General features: G+C 57.9%; 1 protein-coding gene across 5 annotated transcripts in view; it reads left to right on the top strand.

The window, feature by feature from the left end:
* GFRA2 (GDNF family receptor alpha 2) overlaps positions 1–13,205 on the top strand; it is a 93,219-nt gene that overhangs the window by 1,034 nt on the left and 78,980 nt on the right. For 3 of the 5 annotated variants that reach the window (XR_014826895.1, XR_014826896.1, XM_021072826.2), the window contains exons 2-3: positions 4,841–5,155; positions 11,461–11,544. The exons of the other annotated variants lie outside the window; for them this stretch is intronic. Coding sequence is in view for 1 of the 3 variants with exons in the window: in XM_021072826.2 (XP_020928485.1) it covers positions 4,841–5,155; positions 11,461–11,544 (399 nt within the window). In the remaining 2 variants the exon portion in view is untranslated. The remainder of the gene's footprint in view (positions 1–4,840; positions 5,156–11,460; positions 11,545–13,205) is intronic. 5 annotated transcript variants of the gene reach the window in all.

Raw genomic sequence — 13,205 nt, 5'->3', positions numbered from 1 at the left:
ACACTCGCTCACTCACACGCAGTGATAGCGTTCATTTCCTTCAAAATAATGGGTTCAAATTGCGGCAACTTAAGAAAAAAAAAATCTAACTCTTGATCTGGAAGAAAGGACGGAGGGGAGAGGCTCAGTGTGGGGGAGAGAAAAAAAAAATCATGCCATTCCCACCTTTCCTGGCGGCTCCCCGAGTCCATCGCGGCGGAGGGAATGGGTTTCTCAGGAGCTCCCGGTTGGACATCTGTGAGGGCAGCGCTGGCAGCCATCCCCCACCTGCCAATCAGCCTCTGGAAAATGCACCCCGCTTCCCACTCTCCGAACCCCTTCCCTGCGGCTCCACTCCCTGGAATACTTTTCAAGTTTCTCAGTCACCCTTTGCCCTCCCGCACGGACTCAAGCCAGGCCGGTGGGCAGAAGGGGAGGGTTTCAAGCCGCTGTTCTCTGCCTTCACTTTGCCGCCTCGGGGGCAGGGGACCCCGTAGCTGGTGGGAAGAGACGAGAGGGAGGCCAAAGTTTGCTTCCTTGGGTGAAGAAGGAGGAGGTGAGGGAAAAAACCAGGTCCGAACAAAGAGCACTGCTCATTCTGTAAGCCCCCTCCCCCAAGGGCGGGGAGGAGGGGCGGCCTGGTGTCCCAGAACCTGGGCAGTCTCTTTCCCATCCAGAATTCCCAGCTCCTCGCTCCCCTTTTTATGCTATGTGAAATCTCAGCTGCTTGGGAAACAGGGGGTATGGAGAGAGCGTTCATGGGGGTGGAGGTTAGGAAAAGTGGGTGTTTGCTAGGCTGTGTGCTGACCAGAGTCCCAGGCCAGGCTGCTGCCCCAGTAGGTGCTCCAGAGAGGGGACCAGGTAACAGGGTGTGTGTGCGTGTCTATGTGTGTGTGCACGCGTGCGTGTTGGAGGAGCACACATCTGCTTCAATGTGGGTGCTGCTCCTGCCACCCTGGCCTGCTGTGTAGCCAGGGGTAAGCCAAGCTGTCCAGATGGGTCATGAGGGCACCCTTTCCCTCCCGGAGGAGGGGAAAGGGGACGGCTGGGAGATAGGTGCAGGTCACTGTAAGATGCATAGCAGGGGGTGTCTCATAAGTGTCCTCCTGACCAGGACGGTGTTGGTCAGGCCCTGGGCCATTTGCCAGACCATCCTCTTCCCCTTCTGCAGGCCTGAGTTCCCCAGGGGGCAAGGCCCTGCTCTAGGGTGTGGCCTTCACTGCCCTGCCTCCCTGAGCCAGAGGTGGCTTTTCTTGGGCAGCTTTCTCAGGGTGGGAGGGGCTGAGGGAGGAGGCTGGGACCGTGCTCTGGGCCCCTGGTGCTTGGTGCTTCGAATTCTGCAGCCCTTCCTTCTCAGCAACCCCCTGCAAGCCGACTCTCACGCCGAAGGGACTATTAGAAAACCTGACCTTTTCTCTCAGTGCTGGTTTGAAAACCCAGCTTTCTGGGGCCAAGAAGGAGCAGGGCCAAGAAGAAAAGAAAATTGTATTTCAGGAAAAGCAGCCAGATTGCCTGCTCCTGAGCTGCATACACTCTGGGCCAGCAGGGTTCTCAGGTGTGGGTACCTCTTGAGGTCCCTGGGGTGAGGGGCAGGAGAGCAGCGCTGGCCCCTGTCACCCTCAGGCCCAGCCCCTGCCCCCATTCTGCAGCAGGCTTGTCCCAGCTGAGAGGCCTGGGGAGTGACTGCTCCCCTGTGCAAGTGACCTAGGTGTGCTGGGGACTTGGTGGGAACAGGGGGTAAGGGACGGGGGGTGGGGGGGTGAGCATCCTCTTTGATCACAGCCTTTCCCTTGAGACGCCCCTTTCCAGAGCTGAGGTGAGGGGTGACCTGAGAGACCCCAGGATGTTGAAAGGCTCTGGGTCAGGCCAGCCAAAAACTAGGGGTAGGATGATGTTAAGGAAATTTCAGTCCCAGGGCCTCTGCCTGGCAGAGTGCTCACAGTTGGGAGTTAGTTGGAAACTCTGCCTGGGGGAGAGGCCTTTTCTAGAGCTTAAGAGGTGGCCGCGGTATGGAGCGGTTTCAGGAAGGAGTAGGGAGAAGCATGTTCCTAGGAGTAAGGAAGGGTCTTTGGTGTCCCCCTCCCACGGTTCTCCGTGAGAACTTGGATGTCCTTTTCTCAGTTTATCCCTGACAGTGCAGCCTCAGATGAAGCCAAGGCCAAGCCTTTCTGGCCCAGCCATCCTGACCTTCAGTGTTGACAAGCTCAGGGAGAAAGTGAGATGGGGAAAGTGATGGGATGGGGCACCAGGGCTGGTCAGAGGGCCCACTTCCCACTGGCATTCTTGTTCTTGTGGGAGCAAGTAGATGCCCAAGGGCGGATGTAAGTCTGTGTGGTCTCTCGGTCCCCCTGTGTCTCTAAAAGCTGTTCCCCGTGTCTTTGCATTTCTTCAGGGATCTGAGTTTTCTCCTGATCTAGAACTTGGAAACATCACCAGGGAACCTTCCAACCTTTACGCTCCTAGAATTCTTGGCCGAAGGTGCCAAGTGGCCATGATTACTTTCTCAGGCGGGCCTGATTGGTTCTGGGGCTCATGACTGATGTCATTTAGAAGAGTCAGGGAGAGGTGACAGTCGGGGGGGGGGGCAGTTTGCTCAGAAGAGGCAGCGACCTTCTTTAGAGCCTCTCCCTGCCCGGGAGCTGGCAGGATAGAGAAGCTTTTGCTTTGGGCACAGGAGCCCTGGGCTTTGTAAGGATGGTGCCTTGGGGCTCTAGACCCCACCTGTAGGGTAGGGAGGAAGTGTCCTTGTTTGCCCCAGTTCCCCAGGCTAATGTTCCGACCTTTGAGCCGGTGGCGGATGCCCTTTTCTCAGTTTATCCCTGACAGTGAAGCCTCAGGTGAAACCAAGGTGGGTAGGGAGGTGCCTGCTGGGATGCTGGGATGAGCAGAGTCAGTGGAAGGCCCAGGGCTGGGCCAGTCCTGAGGCTCTAGCAGGCTGGCCGTTTGGCTAGGTGGGGCAGCAGGGACCAGCAAGGCTGGGTCAGCACAGCTGCTCCTGAATGGCCCAGATGCACGTGAGTCCTGCTCAGGGGCTTAGGAATTTGGTGACGCCGGGGCAGTAAAGCTGCTGCCTGGGTTTGGGCGGAGGACACGTCTCCACCCGCCTCTGGGCAGAGGCCCCACTGCCCATGCACGCAACTCCATGCTGGTCTCTTCAGGGGTCTTGTTTCAGCCTGGCCATGGCTGCCGGCTCCTCCTGTCCTGAAGCAGAGCTATGGTCAACGGAGAAGGGAAGCCTTTTGCTCCGGATCCTGAGGGCTTCTCCATCCCAGGCCCACCCCCTGCTCTCCGCGCTCTAGGAACCCATTCTTTGCTTCCTTTACCCTCTGAGGCTGCGTCTGCGTGCGGGGCGCCAGGTGCAGCGCTCTGCCTCTAGGTGTCGCTATCTCCCTGTGGTAGCTGCCCCCTGAGCAGGGCCTCCAGGGGGAAGGAGTGAGAAGTAGCAGTTCTGGGTAGAGATGGGGAGATTCTGTGGGATTCAGTGCTGGTGGTGGTGGGGGTTTCTGCCTAGGGTCTGATTATATTTGGGGGCAGGGTGGAGTGGAGGAAGCCTCCCAGATCACTCTTTGGGCCTTGGAAAAGCCAGTCCTGACTCTGGGCCTTTTTGTGGGGCGGGATCTGAGTGAGGGGCTTGGAGGGGACGGGGGACTGGGAAGATGTCTGTGTCCAGAGGAAACCGTTGGGGAGCTTGATTTTGAAAAGACCAAAGGCACTTTTGCTGCCTTTCGCCCCTGAATCTCCCTCCCCGATCCCCACCCTCCCAAATACTGGGGGTTTGGATGCTCAGGGCCATGGAGGAGGAGGGTGGATGGATTCCTGCTTGTTCACTGGGGGAGGCCAGGCTTCCTGTGTGAGGGAGTCAGCTTGCAAGTGACTTCTTATTTGGCTTCTGGGAAAAAGAAGAAAAAGGAGAGACAGAGGGGAGGGGGGATTCAGGGGAGGGTGGGGAGGAGAGAAGAGAAAAAGAGAAATAGCAGAGAGAGAGAGAGAGAGATAAGTGAGTCATGGGTGGTGGTGGGATGGAGTTGCTAGGTCCACAGCCTGTTCCTTGGTGGGGCCTGGGGTGGCACTTGCTCCGAGGGTGTGTTTTCTGTTGGACAGGAAGACGTGGCGGCCTGGGCCTGGCTGGGCAGTGCTTCCCTTCCAGGCTCATCTCAGATCACAGGCTCATTCTTATCTCTCCCGGTCTTCTCGTGAAGTCTGGGGACTCAGACTGGATAGTCTGTGGGTCTGGGGGGCCTTGAGTTGTCATCCCCCTTTTTTGGGCCCCAGCTTCCCAAGGTGAAATGGGGACGCTGACTCTGTGGTCTCTAAGGGCTGAACAGGCGGTGAGGGTTCTTGATCTCCTGCCATCCTCAAGCCTTTGCTGGGTGCCTTGGCCGGACCTCTGGCTGGACCCCGAGGCTTCTGGGAGGAGGCCTGGGTGCTCTGACAGGGAGGTGCCCCTCTGCCCACCCCAGGGGGTCCACAGCCACCTGCTCTTGGCCAAGGCTGGGCGTTCTTCTCTGACCCCCTGGCTTCTTAGACTGTCTATGGTCTTGCTCAGGCCTCTGACTTTTCTGTGCTCTGCCTCTGGGCCCAGGGTGGTGCTCCGGGGCCGCAGGATGGAGAGTCTGGTAGAGCCCAGGCAGAGGGTAGCTTTTCTCCTTTGGGTCTGAGCAGGGATGGTGGCATCTTGGGCCCCTTTAGCAGCCCTTCCCTTGACCCTCTGTTGGGGGAAGGCAGCCTTGAATCGGCCTCCAGGTGCCCAGTGGAGGGGTGCGATGTTCCCAGGAGGGCCCAAGCCCCCAGGTCTGCCTCTGGGGTCGTTGCCTGGGGCGGTGGCCCTCATTCACGCTTGTCTTCCCTCCCCACCACCCAGACGAGACCCTCCGCTCTTTGGCCAGCCCTTCCTCCCTGCAGGGCCCCGAGCTCCACGGCTGGCGCCCCCCGGTGGACTGTGTCCGGGCCAATGAGCTGTGCGCGGCCGAATCCAACTGCAGCTCCCGCTACCGCACGCTGCGGCAGTGCCTGGCCGGCCGGGACCGCAACACCATGCTGGCCAACAAGGAGTGCCAGGCAGCTCTGGAGGTGCTGCAGGAGAGCCCGCTCTACGACTGCCGCTGCAAGCGGGGCATGAAGAAGGAGCTGCAGTGCTTGCAGATCTACTGGAGCATCCACCTGGGGCTGACCGAGGGTAAGCCCGCCGGCCTCAACGGGGGTGCCGGGATGGAAGGGGCTGTTGAGAAGGGCCTGGTCATGGGGCGGGCTTGCCAGCTCTCTCTCCCTGCCTCCCGGGGAACCTAGAACCCAGAGGAAGTAGCCACCTGAATTAGGACAGATGTCTTTGGAGAGGCGAAGGAAGAGGTGGGGTGGCAGCTGAGCAGAGAGAGTGAGGTGGTGGGAGGAGGGGGGATGGGGGTGGGAAGGGGGCGTAAACCATAGTGGTAACAAGAGAAGGTGAGCAAGGGTGCCCAGAGAGATGGAGAAGTGACGCAGAGGACAGAGATGAGGGCAGGCCGTGTGCAGGCAGAGCTGCGAGGTTTGCAGGTGAGCAAACCAGCCCCTGCCACGCCCCACTGCCCCCCTCCTACCTTCCTGCTCCCCGGGGGGCCTGCCCTTCACATGGCTTCCTGACCCTGTACCTGCCTTCAAGAAGGCTTGGGGCAGTGTGTGGCATCAGGTCCCATGGCCCTGGGGAAGCCTGCCTTCAAGATCAAGGACCTGTAAGCCCCTCCCCCACAACCACCTCCCCCAGTTCCTCCCCCTCCAGACTGGAGGGTGGAGGGTTGGCCGGCCATCCGGCTCAGGTGTTCGTTTATCAATTCAGCAGCGTTCACCGAGAGGACACCGACTGCTAGGCACTGGGGGAACAGTTGAGAATGGCTGAGGCAGCCTCTGCCTTCATGGAGCACATAGTAGGGCAAGGGGGCTGCAGATAAGTGAGGGGCTCCCTGTCATGTGGTGGCGTCATTCAGAAAATCCTGGGTGGCATGGCAATGCCAGAGAAGGACATCTGGCCCCTTCTTACAAAATCTAAAGAGCCTTCCTGGAAGAGGCAGCCTCCCAGGTGAAGCTGAAGGGTGAGCTGCCGTTACCTGGTGCAGGTACATGGGAAGAGTGTGGAGGTGGAGGGAGAGCTTGGGCAAAGGCCTACACGCAACTCAGGTTGGCTGGACTCGCTTCTAGACCTGCTGATGATTCTGCAGGGTAGGGGCAGTGGGAGTGGTGATGGGTGGAGAGATGGGAGGGGATACAGATCTGGTGGGCAGCTCCTCTGGAAGGTTTTACGCGATTGATCTCTGCTTAGGATGCAGTTCATGTGGTTGCAATGAGGAGGGTAGGCTGGAGAGCGTATTTGGGGGCCACTGCTGTGACACAGGCCAGGGGTGATGGCGGCTGACTGAGGACAGTGGCAGGAAAGGAGGAACCGAGAGCTGCTTGGGGGTAGAATCAACAGGTCTCGGGGAAGGGCTGGAGGAGTCAGGGAGGCCCAGTGTTCTGTCTTGGGCAGCTGGGTGGGTGATGGGGCTGATCCCAGTGAAGGTTTCAAGTTGGGGGTGCCTGGGAGATGAATGTATTCTGGGGGATGTGCCCCTCGGTCCTGCCCTATGGACAGCCAGGCATGCCGGGCTGGAACTCAGGCGAGGAGCAGGGACTGGACAAAGGGATTCGAAGTCACCATCAGCCTGCACGTGGTAACCCGGGCCAAGGGAGTGGGTGTAGTCCCACTGGGAGGAGGTCAGGGACAGAGCCTGACATTTAAAGATGGGCTGCAAGGTGACTGAGGGGGCTCTGGGGGCATAGTGGGAGGACAGCAAGACACCTCAGGAGGAGCTCACTCTCAGAGGAAGGGGTGGCAGCAGTCTCTAAGACTGCAGATCCAACAGGAGAGGGTCCAGCAGGAGGGTCCCTGGGGCCCTTGGGCTGATCCGGGAGCAGAAGCCTGGTTAGGAGGTACCTGGGGGCCAGGGAGCCAGGCACGATGACTGTGGACAACAACTTCTCGAATTTTGGTGGGAAGACGGGAGAAGAACAAAGGACGGCTTTTTTTTTTTTTTTTTTAAAACAACAGAGTTCCCGTTGTGGCTCAGAGGTTTAAGAACCCGACATAGTGTCCATAACGGTGCGGGTTCCATCCCTGGCCTCGCTTGGTGGGTTAGGCATCTGGCATTGCTGCAGGCTGTGGTGTAGGTCACAGATGTAGCTTGGATCCCGCGTTGCCGTGGCTGTGGTGTAGGCCGGCGGCTACAGCTCAGATTTGACCCCTAGCCTGGGAACCTCCATATGTGGCGGGTGTGGCCCTGAAAAGAATTTAAAAAAAAAAAGATGCAAGAGAGCTGAGTGGTATAAATTCTAAGATAGGGCAGTAGCCATGGAGAGGCTGAGGCAAAGAAGAGAAAGGGATGCTCTGCCGGACCCTTTGTGGGGGGTCACCCTGAGATCTGAGGGGCAGCCCCGCCTCCAGCTGCTGGAGGGGAAGGAGGAAACTGGGCTCCGGGTGGGGCCTGGATAGCGAGGGATCCCTGACCAGGGGCCCAGAGGGTTCAGATGTGCCCGGAAATCGGGGTGGCCACTTCTCCCATTTCTAGCAACCCGGAGCTAGAACTAGATGTTAGTGAAGAGAGGGAAGTGGTCCCAGACTTGGGGACTTTGTTCCTCGGGAGACAAGGAGCTGTCCTGGTCCCCAGCCCCTCTCCGCTGCTGCCCCCACAGAGGGCACACAGAACATTAAGGCCCTGATTCAGCGAGTTGGGTTGTTCAGGTTTTTGTTTTCCGTCCTGCAGCCTTCAGTTTCGACCCGAGGGAGACTGGGCAGTATGCTGGGCATGGGGTCCTGCAGGTGCAGGGTGGACAGGGGCAAGATGGAAAAGCTGCCAGCTAGAGAGCCTGGTGGGCCACCGGAGGCCCTTCCCTTGGGGCTGACTCCGTTGATGACACCACCAATGACATCACCAGGGACTAGGGACCTTGCTTGGGGTCAGGCCGCTGAGGCGGTTTGATAACAATAACATAATGCGCATTTAGGCCCCACTCTGTGTCGAGATCTTCAAGACCCTTTCAACCCAGGAGGGTCTGATGGGAGCCGCTGGGTTCTAGGTCTTGAGATGGTTTGTTGGTTCGTTACTCGGTAGTAGGTTCAGCACCTGCTGTGTGCATCAGCGGTCCCTGTGCTGGTGTGCGGGCTGGGAGACCCTTCCTTCCCCTGGGTCCAGAACAGCAGAGCCCTGCCCCCCCCTCTGGATCTTGCACAGTCCCTGCCCCTGGATCTTGGGGCAGGAGGTGGTTTCTGCCCAGGGCCACCCAGAGGCCTTCTAACAGCCGGTTGTGTTCCTCTGAGTGACAGGAGTTTCTTGAGAGGGAACAGGTCAGTGTCTCCTGGGGAGGCTGCAGGCACTCCCTCCCTGCTCTTTAAGACCCTTAATAACCTGGCTCGGGCCCCGGGGTGGAGAGACCTAGGAGAGGAGAGACCCACCTGGGCTTGCATTTTTTTATTTTATTTTAATGGCCGCACCCGTGACATAAGGAAGTTCCCAAACCAGGGACTGAATCCTCCCTATGCCAGGTCCTTTAAACCATGTCTCGGGGCCAGGGGTTGAACCTGTGCCTCCACAGTGACCCGAGCTGCTGCACAGCGGGAACTCTGGGTTTGCCATTTGATTCTGGCCTCTCCTGGGTCCCAGCTGGTGGATGCACTTCCCCAGAGACCTGGCTCCGCCTTCTTCCTGTCCCTAAGGTGCACCTTGCTGTGTAGATGGAGGACCTCAGCATGTGGGCAGAGCTGGTGGTGGCAAAAGCATGGCCCCTGCCGAGCTCCTCCTCAGTCCCAAGTGCAAAGGGCCTTGAGATCCTGCTGGTGGGGATGCTGAGATGCAGGAGGTAGAGGGGGCTTCCAGGGCACACAGCAGTCTGCAGGTAGGACCAGGGCCCTGACCCCTTATCCAGACCCCTTTCCACTTCCCCAGGGAAGAGCTGGGGCTTTGGTCTCTTCTTCCCCGCTGCCATCACCAGCAGTATTTACGCAGTGGGGCTGTCACTGTTGGCTGCATGGGGGACTTGAGAACGGGGGTTCTTGCCTTCTCCCAAGGTGACCCTCAAGTTCAGGGTTACCCTAGTCCTGCAAACATGAAGAGCAAAGGCCTCTTCTGGGTGTCATCTCCCAGGTTGTGGTGTGGAATCTGAATCCTAGGTTGGGCTTCAGTCTGGCTGCTGAGCAGATCTAGGATTTCCTGCTTAGGAATTGGGCTGCAGGCCCGGGCAGCAGAAGTTGACTTAAAAAGGCTGGGCCCCTCCCAAGCAATTGTTCAGGAGGCTCTTTGGTCCCAGAGATCCATCCCCAACCCCCTCCCAGTCAGTCATACTAGCGGATGCGTCCCCAGGCACAGTGCTGCACCAGATGCTAGGGAGACGCACAGACGACGCTACTCTGGGGGAGCAGACCAGTCGGCAGGAGACTGTTCTGTGAAAACGTTGAGCAACAGCAGTACTTGTGTAAGAGCAGTTTGGTTTCAATAACACTTTTTATTTTTGGAGCAAGTAATCATAATGGTTAACTACTTGGACTCTGGAGCTAACTGCCTGGGATTGAAACTTGGCTCTGCCAATTATCAGCTGTGTGACCTCGGGCAAGTGTCAAAGCCTCTCTGTGCCTCAGTTCCTTCTTGGTAAAATAGGGCGAATAATAGTGCCTTCCCCGGAGTTCCTGTCGTGGCTCAGCGGTTAGCAACCCGACTAGCATCCATGAGGACGTGGGTTCCATCCGTAGCCTCGCTCAGTGGGTTAAGGATCCAGTGTTGCCGTGAGCTGTGGTGCAGGTCGAAGACGAGGCTTGGATCCTATATTGCTGTGGCGTAGGCCGGTGGCTACGCTCTGATAGAACACTTAGCCTGGGAACCTCCATATGCCACCGGTGTGGCCCTAAAGACAAAATGCCAGAAAAGAAAAAAAAGAAGAAAGAAAAAAAAAAAATATATATATATAGTGCCTTCCCTGTAGAGAAATGAAGAGGATTAAATGAATTGGTAGAGCTAAAGCCCTTCTGATAGTGCATAATGCAGGCATGAGGAGATGCAATGTAGCATCATTTTTATTACCAAAGTGCTTCTTAAACGCGTGTTATTTGACTGCAATATAGAGCATGGCGGTAACCCCACCTCAGGGAGTTGCTCCAATACCGCTGGGTAAGGTGGGCGAAGCTGAGATCACACAGGCCTGTGATGGCCCTGCAGGCCCTGGGGGGAGGTAGCGTTGGAGACAGGCCCGAAAGAAAGAGCAGCCCTTGGATTAGGTCAGTGGGCAGGTGCCAGCGGGCACCCCCTGTGCCTAAGGGGTGTTGGGTGGGACGGGCCATAAGGTGCTCCTATGAGGTAAAGTGAAGGACAGGCCATTTCTCTTATGCCTTAGGAAGGGGGTGCTCTTCCTCTGTGTCCTCTGGGGCTCTGTACCCTTTCCTGGGGATCTGCCAGGTGCAGCAGACAGATGCTTGGTCCTGGAGGGCTAGCCTCGGGGTGAGCTCAGGGGCCTGGCTGAAGGATCCCCTGGCCGGCAGGTTCTAAGGCCCCACTTTTGGAGGCCGGCACCTTCCTGCAGGTGGCCCCCATGGTGCTGCCCCAGCAGTGCTTCTCTTTAGTGGGGGTTCCTGCCCTGGGCCCTGGGTGGATGGGAAATCAATGCGTGAGGCTGTGGTCATCACCTGTGTCCCCACCCCCTCAGCCCACACAGTCCAAGTGATTATCCATTGATTTCTCCTCACCGCTTGTTTCGGGAGGATATTTCCTTTCCTGCCATGGCGTGGGCGGAGGGGCGGGAGTCCTGCTGAGGTGGTGGTGGGTCTCCAGGGCAGCCTCATGCCACGTCTCTCCTGCCGCTCGCCTGGAGGGAGGGCTGAAGAGCAGCAGGTGGAAGGGGAGACAGGGAGGGAGTGCTGAGGGCGGGGGGCAGGCAGCCAGACAGGGGCTGGGGTCAGGCCTCGGCCCCCGACCTTTACCCTCCAGGCAGATTCTCCTGGTGGCAGGATGAGAAGCAAAGGGGAAATCCTGTCCCTTTAAGCCTGGGCAGAGCAGGCCTGGCGTGATGGGAGGGAAGGCTAGGGTGAGGATCCGGAGGCCGGAGTCTGGCTCTGAGTCCGCCAGGAGAAGCTGTGTGATCTCAGGCAGGTTGCTTCCCCTCTCTGGGCCACCTCGGAACTCTCTCCTGAGACATGAGGCAGCTGTACTGAATAAGTGTGGAGGGTCCTTTGGCTTCATGTCGTCGGATTTGTACCTGGCCTCCCAGAGGCTGGTTTTCCTTTCCCGTGTACCTTCCTTCCAGAAGCACATGGAAGTCCTTAGAAGAGGCCGGGACATGGAGGGAGGTCACGAGAGAGACGTAGTGGGTAGTGCTGACCTGTTGTGGTTGGAGAGCTAGCCCTCACTCGTGTGACATGTTTGACGGGAAGCTGCCCTGTGCAGCACCTCGGGAGGCCGTGAGCCCGGGCCTGACACGCTTGCTTCTTTCTTCCAGGCGAGGAGTTTTACGAGGCCTCCCCCTACGAGCCGGTGACCGCCCGCCTCTCGGACATCTTCAGGCTTGCTTCTATCTTCTCAGGTGAGTGGGCTCGGTGCTGGGGCCTTGCCAGGTCTGCTTGGGTACCCGAGGCTGGTGGCCTGAGCCCCTGGGCTTGGCTCAGGCGTCCGCCCTCCAGGCAGGCCTGGGGCCTCATCTGTAAAGAGGAAACTGTGAGCCCGCCAGAGGTTGTGTGTGGCTTAAGACATTTGTGGGACTTGCCTGGAAGGAGTCCGCTGTGCAGGAGGTCTTGGATCTGAAACCTGGTGTCACTCTTCCATTTCGTCACCCGTCCTGCCTGGCAGGGTCCTTTCCAGCTCTTCTACTTGGGTTGAGCTGCTCGACCTCTTTGGGCCTCAGTTTCCTCACTGGGGATGCCGTGCCAGCAGATGATCGTGGATTGGAATGAACCATCCACCTCAGGCAGACACGAGGTCTGGATGAACCAGTGGTGCTCAAGGGCTCAGCCTGCCACCGGCCACGTGGGAGCTGGCGTTCCTGTCACCACCATCCATTCTGCTGAAATGCCCCTCTCCCTTGAGAGTTCCGCTTCTCAAATCCTTCTGCAGCAGCCTCTGCTCCCTGGCCACTCCCGCTCCACCTGCCTGAGGAGTGAGAAGGCGGAGCTTTGCTCACCATGACCCCTGTGTAGGAGCCCAGTGAGTTATTTGGTTCTCTCTTCTTGGCCTCGTTTCCTTGGGCCTTTGGGCTCCCCTGGGGACCCAGGGCCCAGCTGGGCACTGGGGAGGGCCTTCCGGTCTTGGGAGGTATGTGGGGGCTGGGATGAGCTCTTCCTGGAGTCACCGCTGATGCTCAAAGGGTGGGCTTGCTTGCTGGGACCCCTGCATGCAGGGAGCCAGGCTTCTAGGCGCTCTGTGGCAGTATGTGAAGCCTTCCGCAGGTCCTTTTGTTCTAAACCAGGGTTTCTCAACAGCAGCATTACTGATATTTGGCCTGGGCAATTCTCTCTGTGGCGGGAGCCATCCTTTACACTGCAGGGTATTTCACAGCATCCCTGGCCTCTCACCACTGGATGCCAATGGCAGCCCCCCAAGGGGTGACAACCCAGTGTGTCCCGTCACTGCCAGATGTTCCCTGGGGGCACGATCGCTGCTAGTTGAGAAGCATAACCTGTGAGATGGACTCTCCAGTGAGACCCTCAGCACTTTCAAGTGAAGAATGCTCTAGGACAGCATTTCTCAAACTTTTTCTTTTTTTCATTATTGCCCCTCTAAGGAGAAAAATTCTCTCTAACTAGAGACATCCTGTCTTAGGCTGGGCTGCCATAACAAAATACCATAGACTGAGGGGCTTAAACAACAGAAGTGTATCATCTCACAGTCGTGGAGGCTGGAAGTCCAAGATCAAGTTCTGGCAGGGTTTGGCTTCTGATGAGAGCTCGCCTCTTGGATGGCAGAGAGCAGGCTTATCATTTTATCCTCACAGGGTAGGGGTGGGAGTGGGTGGGAAGGAAGAGGGCAATTGGAGGGGGAAATAGAGAAGGAGGAAGGTGGGGGTGGGGAGAGAGAAGGAGAGGGAGGGAGAGTTCTTCTCATAAGGACACTGGTCCTGTTGGCTTATGGCCCCACTCTTAGGACCCCATTTAACCTTAATTCCTCCTAAACGCCCTATCTTCAAATACAGTCATATTGGGGGTTTAGGGCTTAAGCATATGAATTTGGGGAGGGGACACAATTGAGTAA

The sequence above is a fragment of the Sus scrofa genome, chromosome 14, assembly GCF_054392235.1.
Source record: "Sus scrofa isolate SSC_HxYL_T2T_F1_AM1 chromosome 14, Sscrofa_HxYL_maternal_Yorkshire_Landrace_v2.0, whole genome shotgun sequence".
In the NCBI taxonomy this organism is placed as follows: domain Eukaryota; kingdom Metazoa; phylum Chordata; class Mammalia; order Artiodactyla; family Suidae; genus Sus; species Sus scrofa.
Note: the sequence above shows the minus strand (reverse complement) of the source record. Positions and strands in the feature narration are given on the sequence as shown.